This window comes from Ovis canadensis, chromosome 2, assembly GCF_042477335.2.
Source record: "Ovis canadensis isolate MfBH-ARS-UI-01 breed Bighorn chromosome 2, ARS-UI_OviCan_v2, whole genome shotgun sequence".
Lineage (NCBI taxonomy): Eukaryota > Metazoa > Chordata > Mammalia > Artiodactyla > Bovidae > Ovis > Ovis canadensis.
Window position 1 is genome coordinate 181,081,159 of NC_091246.1, and position 25,782 is coordinate 181,106,940.

Consider the following 25,782-nt stretch of genomic DNA (forward strand, 5'->3'; position numbering starts at 1 on the left):
AGATGATTTTCAGAGAAGACGTACAGACGGCCAATAGATCCATTAAAACATCACTAATGAGAGAAATGCAAATTAAAACCACAATGAGATACCAACTCACACCTGTCAGAATTGCTATCATCAAAAGGCAACAAACAACAAATGTTGGTGAGTATGTGAAGAAATGGAAACTTTCATATACTGTAGGTGGGAATGAAAGCTGGTACAGTCTTTGCAGAAAGAGTATGGAGGGTTCTCAAAAACCTAAAGATAGAACTACCATATGATCCAGCAATTCCACTCCTAGGTTTATATCCAAATAAAGTGAAAATATTAATTCAAAAAGATACATGCACCCAATGTTCATACTAGCCTTATTTACAATAGCCAAAATAGAGAAGCAACCTAAGCGTTCCTCAACACATGAATGAATAAAGATGTGACACAAACACACACACACACATATAACACACACACACATATCACACACACACATACATATCACACACACACATATCACACACACACATACATACATATCTCACTCACTCATACACACACACACACATACACACACACATATCACCCAGCCACAAAAAAGAATGAAATCCTGCCATTTACAACAACATAGGTGGGCCTGGAGGGTGTTATGCTTAGTGAAGTACATCATACAAAGAAAGGCAAATGCTCTATTATAGCATTTATACATGGACTTATACATGGACTCTAAAAAGTAAAACAAACTAATGGATTTAATAAAACAAAACAGGATCACAAATATTAATATAAAGAATAAACTGGTGGTTACCAGTGAGGAGAGGGAGGAGGGGAGGGGCATGATAGGAGTAGGAAATCAAGAGGTACAAACTATTATGTATAAAATAAGCTATAAGGGTATACTGCACAGCAGAGGGAATATAGCCAATATTTTACAATAACTATAAATGGAGTATCATCTATAAAAACACTGATCACTAATACAATACTATAAGCCAATTATACACTTTAATTTTAAAAAGATAACAAGTATTGGTGAGGATGTGTTAAGAGTGGGACCCTTATACACTGCTTATACAAATGTAAAATGGTATAGCCACTTTGAGGAAACAGATAAGTTCCTCAAAAAGTTAAAAATAAAGTTACCATATGATCTAGACATTACATTCTTAGGTATATATAAAAAAAATTTTTGAAAATATATGTCCATACAAAAACTTGTACCTGAACTTTCATAGAAGTATCACTCATAAGAGCCAAATGGTGAAACAGCGCATATATCAATCTACTAATGAATGGATAAATAAAGTGTGGCATATTCATACAATGGAATATTATATGGCAATGAAAATATGTGAAATACTAATATATGTTACAACATGGACCAATCTTGAAGACTATGCTAAGTGAAAAAAGCAAGTTACAAAAGGCTATATATTGCACATTCCATTTATACACAACGTTCAGAATAGGCAAATCTATAGAGGCAGAAAATATTCACAGGTTAACTGTTGCCTAGGGCTGGGAGAAATGACTGCTAACAGGGATGGGGCTATTAGGGGAAGTGATGTAAATGTTCCAAAACTGACTGTGGTAATTGTTTTAAAACTGACAATATACTAAAAACCACTGAACTGTACACCAAATTGCTGACTTGTATAATACATAAATTTTATCTCAATAAAAAATTAAGACTGAGCAGATTCTCTTAATCACAATGTTCTGCATCTATCCTGTCTGAAAAGGCCAATGGTAGTTTCAAATTTAAACACACAGTAATCTTTAAAGACCAAAAAGATTAAAGAAAAAAAAGCCAAAATACCACTGGACATTTCATCTATTTCTGGAATAATACAAACAAGTGTTTCTGTAGTCACATGTGACTCTAAAACTGTTTTGCAAGTAGTTTTCCTATAAAAAAACAAATATGGAAGTATACTAGCCAAGTAGAATGCAAATAAAAACAAAGAATTCAATTCTCAACAGATAGTTGTTCTCCCGATGACCACAAATGTTAACTCCAAAACATAGCAAAAATATGAAAGAACATATTTAATGTAGAAGGCAGACTTTACTCTCTCCACCCATTTGGTTATGAAGTAGACTTGCTACATTTGAGTATTTTTGTTTGCTATAAAATGACTAATATATAACATAGTTTGTAACACTAATGAATGTTTCATGGCAAAGTTCCCAATTCAGCATCTTTATGGTCAGAACAACTGGAGATGAATTAAAAATTAAATCTAATCATTAAAGAAAAAAAAACGAAACAGCCATCTATACACGTTCTAATCCTCACAGGTAGTGTGGCTGGCCCTCAGTTTAGATTAGGATTATTCCTCTAAAAGCACAGTAGAAAGGGCAATGTTACTAAGGCTCAGTCCAGAAGCTCGTCAGCATGTAACTTTCACTTCAGTTACACAGGGTTATTAAAACACCCTAACAAGGGAACGTTGAAACAAAAAGGGAATTTGAGATTATTCCCTCTTGAATCAATAAAGAAACATATTTCATCCAGAAAACATTCAACTATCTAAGAACTCTTAACAGTAAGAGATCCTAGGGAAAGGGGACACAGTCAACTACAAGTCAGCCATACCAAATGCAGTAAGCTAGTCCTCAAGGAAGAGAATGAGCCAAGAAGATTCAAACAGGTACAATACACAACAATTAACACAAATATGACTACTTTAAAGGCAACAAGTACTCATTCACACCACCTTGATTACTCAGCTCTAATAGGTGCTTGGGCCTACCTCATCAGCAACCACAATTTATATTCCTTTTTAAATCAGCCTGACTTGCAATTTAAGCCCAGAGTGTTTTATCTCTTGACAAGACCTCCTAATCTTTATAGATGATCTTCTTACTTATATATATGTATCACATTTATGTACAATCACCAGGAATTTTAAGTAATCCAATTAACCCAATATACTGGATGAGATCATTACATTTTTCAAATGTTTGTACAGATTACTTCTGTGCCCTTTATAAGAACTAACACCTATTGAGTGTCTACTAAGCCAAATAATGCATATGTAACTTTGTGTGATGTGCATGTTTGTGTATGTACATACATAAAATTTTGTAACACTGCCATTTAAATTTCAACCCTATTTTATAGATAAAAAAAGATTCAGGGGTTTAAAAATCTGTCCAAGGTTAACATATAATTAAGTGGTAAGGCTGGAATTTGATCCACCACAGAAATGCACACACAGACGTATATAAATTCAATAGTACAGATGCAAACAAGGAAAAGAAGAAGAATTTAATGCAAACAAGATAAAGAAGAAGAATTTAAGAGTGGTCAGAACGTAAGGAGATAGTTTAATAAATGCCAGTTGAGTGAGTCAGAAATGGATTCATTCAGAAAACTGTATCCTGGTTACTCTTTAGGTAAGGTAAGGCTAACAAGAAAGAATAGATAATGGTCTGGGGCAGGAAACTGGATGTCTAACTTAGGGAACAAATAGTCCAATTCAGCTGAATTTCTTACAGGAAATAGAAGGGGGGTGGGGGAGGTAAGAGACCTGACACTGGATGTCTACAAATATCAGTTCTAAGAGTTTCAACTTTACCCTATAGGCAATGGAGAGTCTCTGAAGGCTTCTATGTAGGCTTGTAACATGATAGCAGTATTAGCTTAGGAGAATTCCTCTTGAACACCCTGGACAGAAAAACAAAATGGTAAAGAGCTAAGGTAGGGAAGATGAAAGTAGAAGAGGTGCACAAAGAAGGGCGCTCAGGAAGTACTTGAGCCCTGTGACTCTTCTGGGAAGGCTGTAGCTCAGGGCAGATCTCTTGGGTTCACAGAAACTTACTAGCTAAATAATCTTGAGCTAAGTTATTTTTCTCACTGTGCCTCAATTCTGATCTATAAAATGGGGATAATAAAAACAGTACCAATCTCCTAATTATATCTGAGGATTAAATGAGATGATATAAAGAACTTAGAAAGTGCCTAACATAAAAAAAAGTGCATAGCAGATAGTTAAGCATGTTAAACATTCAATAAATGTTAGCTATTATGATATCAAAAAATCAGAAGTGATGTAAAAGTTCTAAGCTATAGTAGAAGCCAGCCCCACAGATAAGGACTTAGAATCTAAGTTACTAAATATCATTCAAGATAGTACTCAGTGTTACCTGTGCATAATTAACTATGGCATTTCTCTAGAGGTCTAAAGAAAATATGGCCAAAAATATGAAGACAGACAATACCAGGCTCTGGTTTCAATTTGCAGCAATAACTGGAGATTCACAAACAATTAGGACCATCCATTGTCAAAGGACCAACCCAAAGTAGCACTTGCGGGAATTCAAAGCTAATCCCGAAAATACCTACAGAACTCCAAAATACTACAAGGAAAGAAGAAAGCGGGGAGTGTGAAACCTTGAATAGTTGCTAGAAGCCAGAAACTTGGAAAGAAGTCACCATGAGATGTATCTTTTTCATTAGGTGCTTTCTTTTCCTGCCATATGATTAACTCCTAGGAAAAAGCATTCACAACTTAAAATTAAATGAACATCTCTCTGGGCTGGGACCTAGGTTGTGGCAACATAGCAAAATGCACCAAGAAGGTCAGTGTTAGTTGCTCAGTTGTGTCCAACTCTGTGACTCCATGGACTGTAGCCTGCCAGACTCCTCCACTTATGGAACTCTTCCAGGAAGAATATGGAAGCGGGTAGCCATTTCCTTCTCCAGGGGATCTTCCCCACCCAGGGATTGAACCCAGGTCTCCTACACAGCAGGCAGATTCTTTACCATCTGAGCCACTGGGGGAGCCCCAAGAAGGTAAGAATCATGGGCAAATATGTGACAGGTTACAGTGCCTCCCTAAGAAAAATGGTAATGAAAATTGAAATCACCCAGGATGCCAAATACGCTTGCTCCTTCTGTGGCAAAACCAAGATGAAGAGATGAGCTCTGGGCATTTGGCACTGCGATTCCTGCATAAAAATAGTAGCTGGTGGTGCTTGGAATATAAACTATATACAAAATTTATACCAAAATGGATTAAAGACTTGAACATAAGACTTGAAAGCATAAAATTCCTAGAAAACATGGGCAGTATGCTGCTTGACATAACTCTTGATGATGATTCTTTTGGATCTGATTTCCAAAGGAAATGTAACAAAACAAAAGCAAAAGTAAACAAGTGGGACATCAAACTAAAAAGCTTCTGCACAACAAAGGAAATCATCAGTTCAGTTCAGTCGCTAAGTCCTGTTCGACTCTTTGCAACCCCATGGACTGCAGCACACCAGGACTCCCTGTCCATCACCAACTCCCAGAGTTTACTCAAACTCATGTCCATTGTAGTCGGTGATGCTATCCAACCATCTCATCCTCTGTCATCCCCATCTCCTCCTGCCTTCAATCTTTCCCAGCATCAGGGTCTTTTCCAATGAGTCAACTTTTCGCATGAGGTGGCCAAAGTATTGGAGTTTCAGCTTCAGCATCAGTCCTTCCAATGAATATTCAGGATTGGTTTCCTTTAGGATGGACTGGCTGGATCTCCTAGCTGTCCAAGGGACTCTCAAGAGTCTTCTCCAACACCACAGTTCTAAAGCATCACTTCTTCAGCAGTCAGCTCTCTTTATAGTCCAACTCTCACATCCATACATGACTACTGGAAAAACCATAGCTTTGACTATATGGACCTTTGTTGGCAAAGTAATGTCCCTGCTTTTTAAAATACTGTCTAGGTTGGTCATAACTTTTCTTCTAAGGAGCAAGTGTCTTTTAATTTCACAGCTGCAGTCACCATCTGTAGTGATTTTGGAGCCCCCCCAAAAAAAGTCTGTCACCTTTTCCCCATATATTTGCCATGAAGTGATAGGACCAGATGCCATGATCTTAGTTTTCTGAATGTTGGGTTTTAAACCAACTTTTTCACTCTCCCCTTTCACTTTCATCAAGAGGCTCTTTAGTTCTTCTTCACTTTCTGCCATAAGGGTGGTGTAATCTGTATATCTGAGGTTATTGATATTTCTCCCTGCAATCTTGATTCTAGCTTGTGCTTCATCCAGCCTGACATTTTGCACGATGTAAGGAGTATGTTAAGGGTGCATATTGTCACCCTGCTTGTTTAACTTCTATGCAGAGTACATCATGAGAAATGCTGGGCTGGAAGAAGCATAAGCTGGAATCAAGATTGCCGGGAGAAGTATCAATAACCTCAGATATGCAGATGACACCACCCTGATGGCAGAAAGTGAAGAGGAACTAAAAAGCCTCTTGATGAAAGTGAAAGAGGAGAGTGAAAAAGTGGGCTTAAAGCTCAACATTCAGAAAACGGAGATCATGGCTTCTGGTCCCATCACTTCATGACAAATAGATGGGGAAACAGTGGAAACAGTGTCAGACTTTATTTCTGGGGGCTCCAAAATCACTGCAGATGGTGACTGCAGCCATGAAATTAAAAGACGCTTACTCCTTGGAAGGAGGGTTATGACCAACCTAGATAGCATACCACAAAGCAGAGACATTACTTTGCCAACAAAGTCTGCTCAAGGCTATGGTTTTTCCAGTGGTCATGTATGGATGTGAGAGTTGGACTGTGAAGAAAGCTGAGCGCCAAAGAATTGATGCTTTTGAACTGTGGTGTTGGAGAAGACTCTTGAAAGTCCCTCAGACTGCAAGGAGATCCAACCAGTCCATCCTAAAGGAGATCAGTCCTGGGTGTTCATCGGAAAGACTGATGCTGAGGCTCAAACTCCAATACTTTGGCCACCTCATGCGAAGAGTTGACTCACTGGAAAAGATCCTGATGCTGGGAGGGATTGGGGGCAGGAGAAGGGGATGACAGAGAATGAGATGGCTGGATGGCATCACCAACTTGATGGACATGAGTTTGGGTAAACTTTGGGAGTTGGTGATGGACAGGGAGGCCTGGCATGCTGCAGTTCATGGAGTCGCAAAGAGTTGGACACGACTGAGCAACTGAACTGAACTGAAGGTGTGGAGAAAAGGGAACTCTTGTTCACTACTGGTGGGAATGTATACTGGTGCCACCACCATGCAAAACAGTACAGAGGCACCCAAAATATTAAAAAACAGAACTACCATATGACCCAGCAATTCCACTCGTGAGTATTTATCCAAAGAAAACAATAAAGATATATGCACCCCACCACTGCAGCTTTATTACAGAGGCCAAAATATATAAACAACTTAATATGGATTAATGGATAAAGAAAATGTGGTATACCTATACAATGGAATATTATTTCGTCACAAAAAGGAATGAAATCTTGCCATATGCAACAACATGGATAAACTCTGAGGGCACTATACTAAGTGAAACAGGTCAGATAAAAAGAGAAACTAATATATAAGGAAACTTTTCAAAAAACAACAACAAAAAACTAAGCTCACAGAAGCAGAGAAAGGATAGTTGGTGGTCAGAGATGGGGGAGGGGAGGTGAAATGAGTGAAGGGCATTAAAAGGTATAAACTTTCAGTTATAAAATAAGTCAATCATGGGGAGCTAGTGACTACAGTTAATAATACTGTACTGCATATTTTAAAGTTGATAAATCTTTAATTCTCAAAACAAGAAAAAAATGTTACTATGTACGGTGATGGATGCTAACTAGACTTGTGGTGATCATTTTTCAATATATATAAAAATCAAATCACTCTATTGTACAGCGAAGACTAATAAAATGTTACATGTCAATTATACTTCCATTTAAAAAAAACGGAACGGGTAATCATGGTCAACATTAGATTTAAAGCCATGTTATACAGAGAATTCAATATTAGAAGTGTATTTACTAGAACTAAAAGTTATTAATTTAATATGACATCTCAAAAAGTACTTCAAACTATCTTGTTGAATGGATATAGATAGGTATTTTTAGTACAGTTAATAAAGTTGTCTTCATGCCAAGAAAAAAATTAATACAAAGAAATAAAAGTATAAAAAGAGTTAAGAAAATTTTGGAGGGACTTCCCTGGTGGTCCAGTGGCTAAGATCTTGTGCTCCCAATGCAAAGGCCCGTGTTCAATCCCTGGTCAGGGAACTAGATCCCACATGCCGCAAGGCCTAGTGCAGTCAAATAATCTTTTTTTTTTTAAAGAAAATTTTGGAAGAGAAATATAATGGGAGTATATTTTTGTCCCACCAGAATATACAATAAATATATAATAATTAAAATAGCATATTTATAAGAATACAAAGTATTCATATTCCAGAAACAAATCCAAGTATGTACAGAACTCAATATATGGTAAAGAGAGCATAATCAATAATTCAGAAAATGCTGGCTATCCAATAGAATAAAAAAGGTCACTGCCTCATTTCATTCACAAAAATTACTTTTAAGTAGTTATCTAAATGTTAAAAAAATCTTTCTTTAGAATAACTAAAAATAGTAAAATACAGAGAAGGTTCTCAGGGTCCAAAAGAAGTCCTCAGACCACATCATGAGAATTTCTGACCTAAAGGGTAGACTAATTTGTGCACAACCAGGGGTAAACCTCAAACTTTGCAAATAAACTCTGCCCCAAATCTTGGCTGTTAAGCCATGCATGTGCAGTAGAAACTCCAGGGTACACTGACAAAGAAGAAACTTCAAAGAAAAGATTTCAGCTGCTGTCACCAACAAAGAGAGAATGGAATTTTACTCCAATTAAGCAAACTGCATGCTAAAACTAAAAACTGTTCTTCAGAAAACACAAGAGAACCTAATCTATACATTCACTCAAAATACAAGTATAAAGTTAAGAAATTATTGGATACACCCCCGCCCCCCCTCCCAAAAGGCTTTCCAGGTGGCACCAGTGATAAAGAATCCATTGCCAGTGCAGGAGATGCAAGGGATGTGGGTCAATCCCTGGGTCGGGAAGATCCCCGGAATAGGAAATAGCACTCCGGTTCAGTATTCTTGTCTGGAAATTTTCATGGGCAGAGGGGCCAGGAGGGCTACAATCCATGAGGTCACGAAGACTGAGCAACTGAGTGCACACAACAAACACAATACAAATTAAAAAACCCAAGAAAATGTGACGTATACTCAAGAGAATACAGTGAACAAATTCAACCTCAAAACGTAGATGTCACAATTGGAGGCCTAAAGAGCAGTATTTTCAGAAAGACTTAGAGATAAGCAATCACAGAGAATTAGACATCATAAAAGGAACCAAAAAATTCTACACCTAAAAACTACAATAACTGAATTGGAAAATACCTTAAGTGGGTTTAACAGCAAACTGGAGACAGCAGAAGATAAATTCTAAGAAATTATATGAGAGAGAAAAAAAAAAAAAAAAGACTGAGTACAGTAGAGCCTCAGAGACCTGTGGGGCAGTATCAAGAAGTCAAATATTACTTAAATTACAGAAAAGAGACTAGGACAGAAATATATTGAAAAAATAATGGCAAATGGGACATCCCTGGTGGTCCAGCAGTTAAGACTCAGCACTCCCACTGCACGGGGGCACAAGTATGATCCCTGATTAGAGAACTAAGGTCCCAAAGGCTGTACGGTGAGTGTGGCCAAAGAGTAAAAAAGAAATTAATAATAATGCCCAAAATTTCCCCAATTTGGTGAGAAGCAAGTTGTTTTTAATATTAATATATTCAATATTAATAAAACGAAACAGGAAAAACACAAAATACACCTATGAATGTTCATAGTCAGTTAGCTTAAAAAGATAAAGAAAAAAATCTTGAAAGTAGCCAGAGAAAAGAGCAGCAAGCTAGAACAAAAATGAGTGTCACCTAATTTCTCATCAAAAATTATAGAGAAAACAATGGAACCACATCTTTACAGAACTGGAGGGGAAATTTTTCAAGCTAAAATTCTTTAGCAAAACTATTCCTCAAAAACCAAGTAAAGGGCTTTCCTGGTGGCTCAGTGGTAAAGAATCTGCCTGCCAATGCAGGAGACATGGGTTTGATCCTTGATCCAGGAGGATCCCACATTGCTCTGGAACAGCAGAGCCTGTAAGCCACAACTATTGAGCCTGTGCTCCAGAGCCTGGGAGCTGCAACTACTGAAGCTTGAGCCCCCTAGAGCCCATGCTCCACAACAAGAGAAGCCACAGCAATAAGAAGCCCTCGAACCACAACCAGAGTAGCCCCTCCTTGCCACAACTAGATAAAAGCCAGCACAGCCAATAAATAAAATTATTTAAAAAAATAATAAAGAAAAATTTAAAGATATGCAGATGACACCACCCTTATGGCAGAAAGTGAAGAGGAGCTAAAAAGCCTCTTGATGAAAGTGAAAGAGGAGAGTGAAAAAGTTGGCTTAAAGTTCAACATTCAGAAAAAGAAGATCATGGAGTCTGGTCCCATCACTTCATAGCAAATAGATGGGGAAACAGTAGAAACAGTGTCAGACTTTATTTTTTTGGGCTCCAAAATCACTGCAGATGGTGACTGCAGCCATGAAATTAAAAGACGCTTACTCCTTGGAAGAAAAGTTATGACCAACCTAGACAGTATATTCAAGAGCAGAGATATTACTTTGCCGACTAAGGTCTGTCTAGTCAAGGCTATGGTTTTTCCAGTGGTCACGTATGGATGTGAGAGTTGGACTGTGAAGAAGGCTGAGCGCCGAAGAATTGATGCATTTGAACTGTGGTGTTGGAGAAGACTCTTGAGGGTCCCTTGGACTGCAAGGAGATCCAACCAGTCCATTCTGAAGGAGATCAACCCTGGGATTTCTTTGGAAGGAATGATGCTAAAGCTGAAGCTCCAGTACTTTGGACACCTCATGCGAAGAGTTGACTCATTGGAAAAGACTCTGATGCTGGGAGAGATTAGGGGCAGGAGGAGAAGGGGACAACCCAGGATGAGATGGCTGGATGGCATCATGGACTCAATGGACATAAGTCTGAGTGAAATCCGGGAGATGGTGATGGACAGGGAGGCCTGGCGTGCTGCGATTCATGGGGTCGCAAAGAGTCGGACACGACTGAGCGACTGAACTGAACTGAAACTGAACTAGCCAGCCAGTATGGCAATTCAAAAAATTCAAAAACAACATATGATGAAAATATTGCACTTTTGGGTATATATTTAAGAGTTGAAAGGAACTCAGATATCTGCACATGCATGTTCACAACAGCATTATTCACAAAAGCGAGAAAGGGGAAATACAGTAAGTCCCCTACATACAAACAACTTCTGTTCTGAGAGTGAGTTTGAAAGTCCAATTTGTTCATAAGTCCAAGAAAGTTAGCCTAAGTACCTAACATAATCAGCTATGTAAAACTGTACTGTAAGAGCTTTATAATACTTTTCACACAAATAATACATAAACAAACAGAAAAAATAAACCAGTGGCTTCTCTGGTGGTTCAGCGGTAACGTATTCATTTGGGGTCATGAGTTCAATCCCTGATTCAGGAGGATCCCACACGCTGTGCTCATGTGCCACAACTATCGAACCTGTGCTCTAGTACCTGGGAGGCACAATAACTGAGCCCACATCCACAACTATTGAAGCCTGCTGCTGCTGCTGCTGAGCCACTTCAGTCGTGTCCGACTCTGTGTGACCCCACAGATGGCAGCCCACCAGGCTCCACCATCTCTGGGATTCTCCAGGCAAGAACACTGGAGTGGGTTGCCATTTCCTTCTCCAATGCATGAAAGTGAAAAGTGAAAGTGAAGTCACTAGTTGTGTCCGACTCTTCGCCACCCCATGGACTGCAGCCTACCAGGCTCCTCTGTCCATGGGATTTTCCAGGCAAGAGTACTGGAGTGGGGTGTCATCGCCTTCTCCGATTGAAGCCCATGCACCCTAAAGCCTGAACTCTGCAACAAGGGAGGCCACTACAATGAGCAGCTCAACACAACCAGAGAAAAGCCCACACAGCAACAAAGACCTAGTACAACCAAAATAATAAAAAATTTTTAAAAATAAAACATTTTTCATCCTACAGTATAGTACCTTGAAAGGTACACTAGTACACTACAACAGCTGGCATAAAGGGGCTGGTGTTGAGTGAACAGACAAGAGTTACTGACTGGAAGAGACAGAAGATGGGAGATGGCAGAGCTGACGGACTGTCAGCAATAGGAGACAGAGCGCAAGCTGCAATTTCATTCACGCCTTACACGATTAGACATGCGAATCCACATTCACATCTTCGAAAGTTCGTAACTTGAAGGTCTGTATGTAAGGGACTTACTGTAACCCAAGTGTCCACTGATACATAAACAGATAAGCAAAATGTGTTGTGAGTGTGTATAAATACACACACACACAATGGAGTATTATTCCATCTTAAAAAGGAATGACATTCTGACAAATTCTACCACATGGATGAATTCTAAAGACATTTATGACAGATGAAAAACAAGCTAGACACAAAAGGCCAAATACTGTAGGATTCTATTTATATGAAGGAGCTAAATAAATGAAATTGCAGAAAATGAATAGTGGTTACTGAAGGCTTCAGACTAGGGGCAGTGAAAGAGTTCAGTCTGGCTTGATGAAAACTTGAAATATGTAAAAATACTTAAAGCCACTGAATTTTACACTTGAAAATGTTTAAAATGGCAAACATTATGTACAAAATGTCCTTGACTTATATTGGGGTTATTACGGCCCAATATATCCTTTATAAATTGGAAATATCATTAAGTTGACATTAATAAACCTTTTCTGTCAAATATTATATAGCTCAGCCTAAGACTAAAGGTCAGTTTTCATTCCAATCCCAAAGAAAGGCAATGAATGCCAAAGAATGCTCAAACTACTGCACAATTGCACTCATCTCACATGCTAGTAAAGTAATGCTCAAAATTCTCCAAGCCAGGCTTCAAAAGTATGTGAACCGTGAACTTCCAGATGTTCAAACTGGTTTTAGAAAAGGCAGAGGAACCAGAGGTCAAATTGCCAACATCCGCTGGATCATGGAAAAAGCAAGAGAGTTCCAGAAAAACATCTATTTCTGCTTTATTGACTATGCCAAAGCCTTTGACTGTGTGGATCACAAGAAACTGTGGAAAATTCTGAGAGATGGGAATACTAGACCACCTGACCTGCCTCTTGAGAAACCTATATGCAGATCAGGAAGCAACAGTTAGAACTGGACATGGAACAACAGACTGGTTCCAAATAGGAAAAGGAGTACGTCAAGGCTGTATATTGCCACCCTGCTTATTTAACTTCTATGCAGAGTATATCATGAGAAACGCTGGACTGGAAGAAGCATAAGCTGCAATCAAGATTGCCAGGAGAAGTATCAGTAACCTCAGATAGGCAGATGACACCACTCTGATGGCAGAAAGTGAAGAACTAAAAAAGCCTGTTGATGAAAGTGAAAGAGGAGAGTGAAAAAGTGGGCTTAAAGCTCAACATTCAGAAAACGAAGATCATGGCTTCTGGTCCCATCACTTCATGACAAATAGATGGGGAAACAGTGGAAACAGTGTCAGACTTTAGTTTGGGGGGCTCCAAAATCACTGCAGATGGTGATTGCAGCCATGAAATTAAAAGACGCTTACTCCTTGGAAGGAAAGTTATGACCAATCTAGATAGCATACCACAAAACAGAGACATTACTTTGCCAACAAAGGTCCATTTAGTCAAGGCTATGGTTCTTCTAGTGGTCAAGTATGGGTGTGAGAGTTGGACTGTGAAGAAAGCTGAGTGCTGAAGAGTTGATGCTTTTGAACTGTGATGTTGGAGAAGACTCCTGAGCGTCCCTTGGACTGCAAGGAGATCCAACCAGTCCATTCTAAAGGAGATCAGCCCTGGGTGTTCTTTGGAAGGAATGATGCTAAAGCTGAAACTCCAGTACTTTGGCCACCTCATGAGAAGAGTTGACTCACTGGCAAAGACTCTGATGCTGGGAGGGATTGGGGGCAGGAGGAGAAGGGGACGACAGAGGATGAGATGGCTGGAAGCCATCACTGACTCTATGGACCTGAGTTTGAGTGAACTCCGGGAGTTGGTGATGGACAGGCAGGACTGGCATGCTGTGATTCATGGGGTCGCAAAGAGTTGGACATGACTGAGCGACTGAACTGAACTGAAGCCAACCTTACACATGCTCAGAACACTTACATTAACTTACTTAGACAAAATCATCTAACACAAAGCCTATTTTATGATATAATACTGAACATCTCACATCATTTACTGAATACTTAAAGTGACAAAAATGGTATATGGGTACAGAATGGTTTTAAGTGTATCAGTTGTTTACCCTCATGATCAAATTGTTGACTGTGAGCCACAGCCTGCTGCCCTGCATCATGAGAGTGTACTGTACCACATGTACTAGGCTGGGAAAAGATCAAAATTCAAATTTCAAAGTAAATTTCCACTGAATGTGTCTAGTTTTTGCATCATACCCGTTGAAAAACTTAAATCACCAAAAGCTAGAAACCATCAAATATTTTACAATAAAAAATTAATCAACATAATTAACCACATTCAGAGAATAAAAAGAAAAATCATATGATTATCTCGATAGATACAGAATAAGATCTGAATAAATTATGATTAAAAAAAAAAGCTTCTAGCTAATTAAAACAGAATTTCCCTAGTAGAACTATAGACTCTAACAATGGACAGAGGTTCCTGACACTGTACATACAGGAGGCAGTGATCAAAATTATCCCCAAGGAAAAAAAAAAGGAAAAAGGCAACAAGGTTGTCTAAGGAGGCCTTAGAAATAGATGAGAAAAGAGGAAAAAGGAAAGGTAAAGGAGAAAAGGAAAGATATACCCATTTGAATTCAGAGTTCGAAAGAATAGCAAGGAGAGATAAGAAAGCCTTACTCAGTGATCAATGCAAAGAAATAGAGGAAAACAATAGAATGGGAAAGACTAGCGATGTCTTCAAGAAAAATGGAGATACCAAGGGAACATTTCATGCAAAGATGGGTTCAATAAAGGACAAAAATGGGATGGACCTAACAGAAGCAGAAGATATTAAGAAGAGGTGGCAAGAATACACAGAAAACTGTACAAAAAAGATCTTGAGGACCCAGATAATCACAATGGTGTGATCACTCACCTAGAGCCAGACATCCTGGAATGTGAAGTCAAGTGGGCCTTAGGAAGCATCACTACGAACAAAGCTAGTGGAGGTGATGGAATTCCAGCTGAGCTATTTCAAATCCTGAAAGATGATGCTGTGAAAGTGCTGCACTCAATATGCCAGCAAATTTGAAAAACTCAGCAGTGCCCACAGGATTGGAAAAGGTCAGTTTTCATCCCAATCCCAAAGAAAGGCAATGCCAAAGAATGATCAAACTACCGCACAATTGCACTCATCTCACATGCTAATAAAGTAATGCTCAAAATTCTCCAAGCCAGGCTTCAGCAATACGTAAACCGTGAACTTCCAGATGTTCAAACTGGTTTTAGAAAAGGCAGACGAAGCAGAGATCAAATTGCCAACATCCGCTGGATCATGGAAAAAGGAAGAATTCCAGAAATACATCTACTTCTGCTTTATTGACTATGCCAAAGCCTTTGACTGTGTGGATCAAAATAAACTGGAAAATTCTGAAAGAGATGGGAATACCAGACCACCTGACCCACCTCTTGAGAAACTTGTATGCAGGTCAGGAAGTAACAGTTAGAACTGTACATGGAACAACAGACTGGTTCCAAATAGGAAAAGGAGTACGTCAAGGCTGTATATTGTCACCCTGCTTATTTAACTTCTATGCAGTGTTTCTATCATGAGAAACACTGGGCTGGAGGAAGCACAGGCTGGAATCAAGATTGCTGGGAGAAATATCAATAACCTCTGATATGCAGATTATACCACCCTGATGGCAGAAAGTGAAGAGGAACTAAAGGGCCTCTTGATGAAAGTGAAACAGGGGAGTAAAAAAGTTGGCTTAAAGCTCAACATTCAGAAAACTAAAATCACGGCATCCAGTCCTATCACTTCATGGGAAATAGATGGGGAAACGGTGGAAACAGTGGCTGATTTTATTTTGGGGGGCTCCAAAATCACTGCAGATGGTGACTGCAGCCATGAAATTAAAAGACATGGAACGGGACATGGAACAACTGTCCTTGGAAGGACAGTTATGACCAACCTAGACAGCATATTAAAAAGCAGAGACATCACTTTGTCAACAAAGGTCCGTCTAGTCAAGGCTATGGTTTTTCCAGTGGTCATGTATGGATGTGAGAGTTGGACTATAAAGAAAGCTGAGCACCGAAGAATTGCTGCTTTTGAACTATGGTATTAGAAAAGACTCTTGAGAGTCCCTTGGACTGCAAGGAGATCCAACCAGTCCATCCTAAAGGAGATCAGTCCTGGGTGTTCACTGGAAGGACGGATGTTGCAGCTGAAACTCCAATACTTTGGCCACCTCATGCGAAGAGCTGACTCATTAGAAAAGACTCTGATGCTGGGGAAGATTGAGGGCAGTAGGAGAAGGAGACAACAGAGAATGAGATGGTTGGATGGCATCACCGACTCAATGGACATGGGTTTGGGTGAACTCCGGGTGTTGGCAATGAATTGGGAGACCTGGCATGCTGTGGTTCATAGGGTCACAAAGAGTCAGACACGACTGAGCAACTAAACTGTACTGAACTGAACAAAGCCTTTGTAGATCACAACAAACTCTGGAAAATTCTTAAAGAGATGGGAATACCAGATCACCTTACTTGCCTCTTGAGAACTCTGTATGCAGGTCAGGAAGCAAACTCTGTATGCAGTAAGAACGGGACATGGAACAACAGACTGGTTCCATTTGGGAAAGAAGTAAGTCAAGGCTTCCTATTTTCACCCTGCTTATTTAACTTATATGCAGAGTACATCATGCAAAATGTCAGGCTGTATGAAGTACAAGCTGGAATCAAGACTGTAGGGAGAAATATCAATAACTTCAGATATGCAGATGACACCACCCTTACGGCAGAAAGCGAAGAAGAGCTAAAGAGCCTCTTGCTGAAAGTTAAGGGGGAGAGTGAAAAAGCTGGTTTAAAACTCAACCCTCAAAAAACTAGTATCATGGCATTCAGTCCCATCATTTCACTGCAAATAGATGGGGAAACAAAGGGAAACAGTGACAGACTTTATTTTCTTCGGCTCCAAAATCACTGCACATGGTAACTGCAGCCATAAAATTAAAAGGCTCTTGCTCCTTGGAAGAAAAGCTATTACCAACCTAGACAGCATATTAAAAGCAGAGATTATTTTGCTGACAAAGGTCCATCTCGCCAAAGCTATAGTTTCTCCAGCAGTCATGTATGGATGTGGGAGTTGGACTATAAAGAAAGCTGAGCACCAAAGAATTAATGCTTTTGAACTGTGGTGTTGGAGAAGACTTTTGAGAGTCCCTTGGACTGCAAGGAGATCCAACCAGCCCATCCTAAAGCAAACCGTCCAGAATATTCATTGAAAGGACTGATGCTGAAGCTGAAATTCCAATACTTTGGAGTTTGTAAAGAACTGATTCATTGGAAACGACCTTGATGCTGGGAAAGAGTGAAGGCAGGAGAAGAGGACGGCAGAGGAGAGCTGGTTGGATGGCATCACTGACTCAATGGACATGAGTTTGAGCAAGCTTCCGGAGTTGGTGATGGACAAGGAGGCCTGGCGTGCTGCGGTCCATGGGGTTACAAAGAGTCAAACATGACTGAGCAACTGAACTGAACTGATGAAAAACCTCAAACTTTTAGTTTTGAAACATTGGATGTTTCATCACTAAAATTGGGAAGAAGGCAATGATGCCTACTCTCAACAATTCTATTCAAAATTTTATTAAGGGTCCTGGTTACTGCAATAAAAATAAGAAATGAAAGGTAAAAAAATTTAAAAAGTAGTAAACTGTCCCTATTTGGAAACATGACTATGAAGGTAGAAAATGGGAAAGAATTAACAAAAAGATTATGAATCTTTACATTTAACCACATCAAAACACAAAATTAATATAAAAAACTATTGTATGTCTATGAAATAGCAAGGGCTTCCCAGGTGGCTCAGTAGTAAAGAATCCACCTGCCAAGCAGGAGACATAGGTTTGACCCCTGGGTGGGGAAGATCCCCTGGAGAAGAAAATCAAACCTCACTCCAGTATTCTTGCCAAGGAAATCCCATGGATAGAGGAGTCCAGTGGGCTACAGTCCATGGGGTCACAAAGAGTTAGACAGGATTTAGTAACTAAATGTCACTAAATGTCACAACAACAAATGTCCTAGCAAACAAATGAAAAATAAAATCAAAACATAATTCCACTTACAACTGCATCATATAAAGTATTTAGCAATAAATTGACAAAAAATATGCAAGCCCTCACCAAAAACTACAAAATATTGCTGAGATGAAGATGACTTAATAAGTGAAGAGACGTCAAGCTTCAAGATTGCCAAAAAGTTACTTCTCAAAAAAATCTATAAACTCAACACAATCCCAATCATAGGCCCAGCACAATCATAATCCTTTTTATATAAACTGACAAACTTATTCTAAAATTCATAATGGAAACATAAGGTCCTAGAATAGACAAAACAATCTGGGAAAACAACAAAAGCTAAAAGGCTGCATTCACTAAATTTAGGACTTATTCTAACACTATTCAGTGGTTCTCAGTTGGAGACAATTTTGCACCTCAGGGGACATTTGATGGCTCAGCGGCAAAGAATCCGCTTGCGATACAGGAGACACAGGTTCAATCCCTAGGTCAGGAAGATCCTCTGGAAAAGGAAATGGCAACCCATTCCAGTATTCTTGCTTGGGAAATCCCAGGACAGAGGAGCCTAGTGGGCTACAGTCCGAGGGGTCATAAGAGTCAGGCACAACTTAGTGACTAAACTACCACCAGATACATTTTTGGTTTTCACCACTGGGAGGGTGCTACTGAAATCTACTAGGTAGAGGCCAGAGATACTAATAAAATTCTATAGTACACAGTACACCTCCACAACAACCTGGCCCAAAATTTCAACAGTGCCAAAGCTAGGAACCCCTAAACTACAATAGCCAAGACAACGTGGTCTGTTGTTGTTCAGTCGCTCAGTTGTGTCCAACTCTTTGTGAACCCAAAGATGCAGTACTCAAGCCTTCCCTGTCCGTCACCATTTCCTGGAGTTTGCTCAAACTTGTGTCCATTGCGTTGGTGATGCCATCCAACCATCTCATCCTCTGTTGGCCCCTTCTCCTCCTGCCTTCACTCTTTCCTAGCATCCGGGTCTTTTCCAATGAACCAGCTCTTTGCATCAGGTAGCCAAAGTATTGGAGCTTCAGCATCATTCCTTCCAGTGAACACTTAGGGTTGATTTCCTTTAGGATTGACTGATTTGATCTCCTTGCTGTCCAAGGGACTCTCAAGAGTCTTCTCCAACACCACAGTTCGAAGGCATCAATTCTTCGGTGTTCAACCTTTTTTACTGTCCAGCTCTCATATCCATACATGACTACTAGAAAAACCATAGCTTTGACTATATGGACCTTTGTAGGCAAAGTAATGTCTCTTCTTTTTAACATGTTACCTAGGTTTGTCATTGCTTTTCTTCCAAGGAGCAAGTGTCTTTTAATTTCATGGCTTCAGTCACCACCCACAGTGATTTTGGAGCTGAAGAAAATAAAAGTACTGATGTCAGTACAATGTGCTACTGACAATCAGGATTTTCCAATAGATAAATGAAATAGAATACAGATTCCAGAAGGTAAACTCCAGGTCAACTGACTGACAAAGGCATCAATGCAATTAAATGGAATAAAGAAGTGTTTTCAACAGAAGGTCCTAGAATAAGATAGCCATGTGTAAAAATTGAACTGTGATTCCCACCTCACCACACACATTAGTTCACAATGGGTCAGAGACCTAAATAAAAAGCTAACATGCTAAATTCTAGAAGCATAGTATCTTTACAACTTAGCAAAACAATCTGTGAAGACTTAAAAGCAGAATACACAACTACAATTTGATAAAAACCCAATTAAAACATGGGCAGGGGACTTCCCTGGTGGTCCAGTGGATAAGAGTCCACCTTCCATTGCAGGGAACATGGGTTTAGTCCCTGGTCAGGGAACTATGATCCCACATGCTATGGGGCAGCTACTAAGCCCACAGGCCAGAACTACAGAGCCCACGTGCTCTGGAGCACATCTTCCTCAACCAAAAGTAAATAAATTAAATACGGACAAAAAACTTGAACATTCGACATTTCACCAAAACTGACACACAAATGGCTAACAAGCACATGAAAAAAATGGTCAGTACCAATATTTCTCACAAAATACAAAAGTAAAATAAGAAAGAGAAATACAAATTAATTCCACAAACTACAAAACAATTGTGCATATATGTGCTCAGTCACTCAGTTGTGTCCAGCTCTTTATGACCCCATGCATTGTCACACACCAGGCTCCTCTGTCCATGGAATTTTCAAGAAAGAATACTGGAGTGGGCTACCATTTCCTATACCCATTGGGAAGACTAAAATTTACAGGATTGAAAACAAGCAATTGTTGGTGAAAATATGAAATTACCCCAACTCTCACATATTGCTGGTGGTTAGGTAAAATGTTACAACAGCTCTAGCAGTTTCTCATAAAGTATACACTTACCCTAGGACCCAGTAATTCTACTCTGATATTTACCCAAGAGAAATAAAAACTTACGTCTACAAAAGGCCTCACATAAGAATGGTCTCTTTTATTCATAACAGTGAATACATCTGTCAACAAGTGATGCACTGTGGTATATTCATACAGCAGACCACTATTTAGCAATAAAAATAATGATACATCCAACAACCTAAATAATCTCAAATACTATGTAAAACAAGCCAGCAGAAGAGTATGGTACCGTATGATAACATGCATATCCAACTGTAGAGTAGGCAAAGTAATCTATGGTTTAAAAGAAAAAAGGAAAAGAACAGCAGATGCCTTGGCAGGGCAGGGGCCATGGGGGCAGCACGAATGAGGAACATGGACATCAAGTGGAAAGGTTCACTATAGACATTTCTGGGATAACAAAAATGTCCAGTATCTTGAGTGAAGATGCTTACATGATGTAAACATTTATCAAAATAAGCAGTTTTGTGCATTATGTATATTTGATATAAAACAACTATTTTTTAAAAACCTAGTAGGGAGGGGAGTAGACAGATAATATTGAAATAAGAAATTGAAGAACTGCTGAACCTGAGTGACAGGCACAGAAGGGTTCATTATACTACTTTTGTTTACCTTATATATGCCTGAAACTTTCCATAATCAAAGGTATTTAAAAAATAACTTCTCTCAATTCCCTCTCAGTGGAGGAAGAAAACTAATAATCAACTGTTCTTGACATAAATTACAATCTTACTTCTTATTTCTCTGAGTTTTCTTTATGCTGTAATCCATCCCTTACACTTTCTTTAATCTTATTCACCACAGCACAGCTCACCTTGAAACCGGTTCAGATTTTCCATGATTGACTTACTTATTACTACCTGTAGGGAGAAAAGGATTGGAAAGAGCTAACCCTCCTTTCGCCCATACTACCTAATAGCAATATGATACCTACACTGAATATATTTCCTAACTCAAATCGCAACATTGAACTTAGCATCTAGAATTTTAATAATTTTAATCTTATTACCTCCCTCTCATGAGAATTCATTTGCAATGGCAAATAAGGATCTTATCCTATTGACTATTCCTTTAGATATGGCACATAAAGGATACCCAGTGAATATGTGTAAATCAAATATTTAAGAAATATAATATCAGAGCTCACAAATACACAGTTTGGCTCTCTTACTGGTAGCACAAATTATTTCCCACCTCAGTTATATCCATTGTGTTTTGCCTTTAACCTTATTGGTATGTATGTCTTCATTTCAGGTGGAATAGATCTGTGTTTAAAAACTTCACATCTCCTCTTTACTCAAAAATGTAATCATATAATATTTTAAAACAGTAAGTCAATTTAATCTATATATTTCACTGTATGAAGTGATATGATTTCTATATATTTTTTTATTTTTTCTGCTCTTATTCATATGGATAATGAAAAAAGTCACAATGCTTTGAAAATCTCAAATTCTATTAAACTACCATAAAGCTAAAAAATCTCTAGAAATATGAAAATTCAGAGTTCCTTAAAAACAGCTAAAGTGCAGTTAAGAATAGATTTTTAACAAAAACAAAGATTACTTGAAAAGAATTTGCCTAACAAAGCACCTATATAAGCCCAAGACCAAATTGTTAGTTCCCTCCCGTGAAATACAGGAAATCAAGGTTTGTTCTCAGAGTATGTGCTTCAGTAAACATTTGGAGTATGGTTTATAAGCAAAACCATCATCTTGGATTAGGATTTTCAAACATTCTAAGGGAGAAAGCACGAGAAAAGTAATCATCAGGAGAAGCAGAAATAAAATTACTCACAAAGAACGACATTATACATATAAAATTTTATTATTAAAAAACAGTTCAGAAATATCTTACAAATATTAATTGCCACAGATTCAAATCCAAGTTCTTCCAGAAGCCATTTTATATTCATAAATTATACATAACTTTTAGAACATTTACTTTAAATGTACCAAATGCAGCAAAAGACTTAAAGATAGAAGTTTCAAAGCAAATACTCATTTAGAGGCACCAGCAAATAGATCTGACCTTTTCAAGTGGCTTTCCCAAAGAGTTTCCAATCAATTTCCAATCATTCAAGACTTCTTCAACTTTGGAAATAAACCTAGGAAGGAGGAAAAAACTTTCAAACTATGTAATCACACATTTTTCCTATTGTTATACAATTTTTTTGTTTTTTTTAACACTTTTAACAGAAGGCTTGTAAAGTTTAGTATTGTTATTGTAAATTTATCAACATGCAACAAAAAACAAGAAAGTAATCTTTAGCCCAAGAATTCTTAGATTTTAATTTTTTTTAGATTTTTTTTAAAGTCTTAGATTTTTTTTTTTCATTTTTTAAAAATCTACTGCCTAGCCAACGCCATTCTGGTTTCTATAAAATAAAAATAAATCTCTCCATATTGAAATGAAAATAGTAAACCTGGGACACAAGTAAAAATTGACAGACTGAAATGATACTATTAAGGATAACTGGGCTTCCCAAGTGGTGCTACTGGTAAAGAACCTGCCTGCCAATGCAAGAGACATAAGAGAGACACAGGTTCAACAGCTGGGTCAGGAAGATCCCCCAGAGGAGGGCATGGCAACCGACCCCAGTATTCTTGCCTGCCATGGACAGAGGAGCCTGGCAGCCTACAGTCCATAGGGTCACAGAGTCTGACACCACTGAAGTGACTTAGCACACACACACAGGCTTCCTAGGTGGCACTTGGAAGGAAGAATCCACCTTCCAATGCAGGAGGCCTAAGAGACAGGGTTCAATCCCTGAGTAAGGAAGATTCCCTGGAGTAGGAAATGGCAATCCACTTCAGTATTCTTGCCTGGAAAACTCCATGGACAGAGGAGCCTGGCGGGCTACAGTCCATGGGGTCACAAAAAGTCAGACACAACTAAGCACACACACATACACACATAACAATAATTCTGAAACCAATAATCTCTTCACTATGCTCCAAATAACTTATCTCTTTAAATTAACTTTCTTTAAAGATACTTAATGAATTCTCTGATTTGCCTTCCACTCCTCCAAAAAAACATTATATGGGAACTCTGCCCATTAAAATAAAACAAGTTTTAACGGACACCTGGCAAGAAACAAAGTAGATCTGTCAACTTTAAGGGATTTTAAACTATTCACTGTCTGATCTTTAATGATCAAGCAGACCTATCAAAGAGAATGAACTGTGACTAGCAACACGCTCTGTATCAACAAATGAACACTGTCAAAGCTCAGTAGTAGTGTTCAATATATATAAAAGGACACTTTCAGCTTAGTCACTCAGTTGTGTCCAATTCTTTGTGACCCCATGGACTGTAGCACGCCTCCTCTGTCCATGGGAATTCTTCAGGCAAGAATAGTGGAGTGAGTTGCCATGCCCTCCTCCAGGAGATCTTCCCAACACAGGATCCAACCCAGGTCTCCTGCACTGCAGGCAGATTCTTGACCAGCACGGAAGCCCAAGCCACCAAGAAGCTGACTACTTATACTATATATGTATGATGCAATCTAACAGCAATGCTGCTCTCCTAAAACACCTACACACTATTGCCAGAGTACTAAAATTAATTCTAGTCAAAATATATACACAAATATCAGGTTTTGCCATCAGGGACATTATAAATTATTATTTACATTCTAAGTTTTTATGATTCAACTGAACCTTCTAATTATTCCTTTTTAAAATGAAGATATTAATTAATATAGTATTTTGAGGGGGTTCAAATGGCAATTATCAGATCTTATAAAGAGTGCTCTAGAAATAAGTTAATATATTTACAAAACCATATAAAAATTTTAATGTATGTATATGTGAGTGAAAATCTGTACATGAAATATACATTTATAAAGGTAAAAAACTGGAAACTATCTTAGGTACAACTGCAGCAAAAAGCTGTAAATTAATGACATATCCACTCAATGGACTAATATGCACCCATTAAAAATCATGTTTTGAAGCCTGCTTGAGGAAATAAGAAAAAGTCCATATGTTAAATGAAAAAATGAAGCTATAGATATAAGTATAAATATAGTTTAACCGAACTTTATAACACACACAGATTACATGGAATTTTCTCAAAATACTGACAGTAGCTATCTCCTGGTGGTAGAATTACAGGTGATTTTTCTTTTTTTCTTTTATAATGAAGTATTTTAATAAATATCAGGGCTTCCCTGATAGCTCAGTTGGTAAAGTTCGATTCCTGGGTCCAGTCTTCTTGGGCTTCCCTTGTGGCTCAGCTGGTAAAGAATCCGCCTGCAATGTGGGAGACCTGGGTTCAATCCCTGGGTTGGGAAGATCCCCTGGAGAAGGGAAAGGCTACCTACTCCAGTATTCTGGCCTGGAGAATTCCATGGACTGCATAGTCCATGGGGTTGCAAAGAGTTGGGCACAACTGTGCGACTTTCACTTCACCTCATTTTAATAAAAGGGATTCCCAGTTGGCACTAATAGTAAAGAACTCGCTTGCCAATGCAGGAGACTTAAGAGACTCAGGTTTCATCTCTTGGTAGGCAAGATCTGCTAGAGGAGCAAATGGCAACCCACTCCAGTATTCTTGCCTGGGGAATCCCATGGACAGAGGAGCCTGGAAGGCTACAGTCCACATCATAAAGAGTCAGACTCGACTGAAGGGACTTCACATTTAAATTTCACGGTAAAAGAAGGAACATCTTAAAATATTCACTGTATTAGCAATACTATCAGTTCTAAAAAAGACCAAAATTGGAGCCTATTCTGTAAGTATTGAGATTTGATTAGAAAAATGTAATAACTACCCCTGAAAGCTCTCTAGATCTCACCTGAAGGATCACTTCCTCTTACTCAATATTAGGTTCTTTTGTTATATGCTCTTAAAAAATGTTTCCTTCCCTCTTCTCAGCTCTCATTTCAACTGTAACTACAGACTCACTTGTATCATCATTTATTCACATCCTTCTTTTCCATTAGTTTATATGTTCAACAACAGCAGGAACCATCTGTTTTCACTGACCACCACATCCTTATGCCCTGCATTGTGCTTGATACATGTTCACTCAGTATTTTTTCAACAGACAAATAATAAAAGGAGTTATTGGTTTCTATAAATTGTCCATACAGCTCATAACATACTGATAAATTTCATTCAAACATTAAACTCAAGGTTTAAAAGACTCCAAAGTCTTACCATTTTCCTAAAAACTGTAAAACACTAATTTCATTCTATAAACAAGAGCATGAAGCCAAAAATCAAATTTCCTACTTTGAGGTAGTTTTCATGACTC

At 38.5% G+C, this 25,782-nt stretch overlaps 1 protein-coding gene across 2 annotated transcripts in view; it reads right to left on the minus strand.

Annotated features, from left to right (window-relative positions):
* The window catches only part of RAB3GAP1 (RAB3 GTPase activating protein catalytic subunit 1), a 122,884-nt gene that overhangs the window by 94,899 nt on the left and 2,203 nt on the right, over positions 1 to 25,782 (minus strand). The window contains exons 3-4 of one of the 2 annotated variants that reach the window (XM_069577717.1): positions 22,548 to 22,623; positions 3,564 to 3,652 (exon numbers count right to left, since the gene is read on the minus strand). Coding sequence is in view for 1 of the 2 variants with exons in the window: in XM_069577716.1 (XP_069433817.1) it covers positions 22,548 to 22,623 (76 nt within the window). In the remaining variant the exon portion in view is untranslated. The remainder of the gene's footprint in view (positions 1 to 3,563; positions 3,653 to 22,547; positions 22,624 to 25,782) is intronic. The other variant, XM_069577716.1, reaches the window with a different exon arrangement.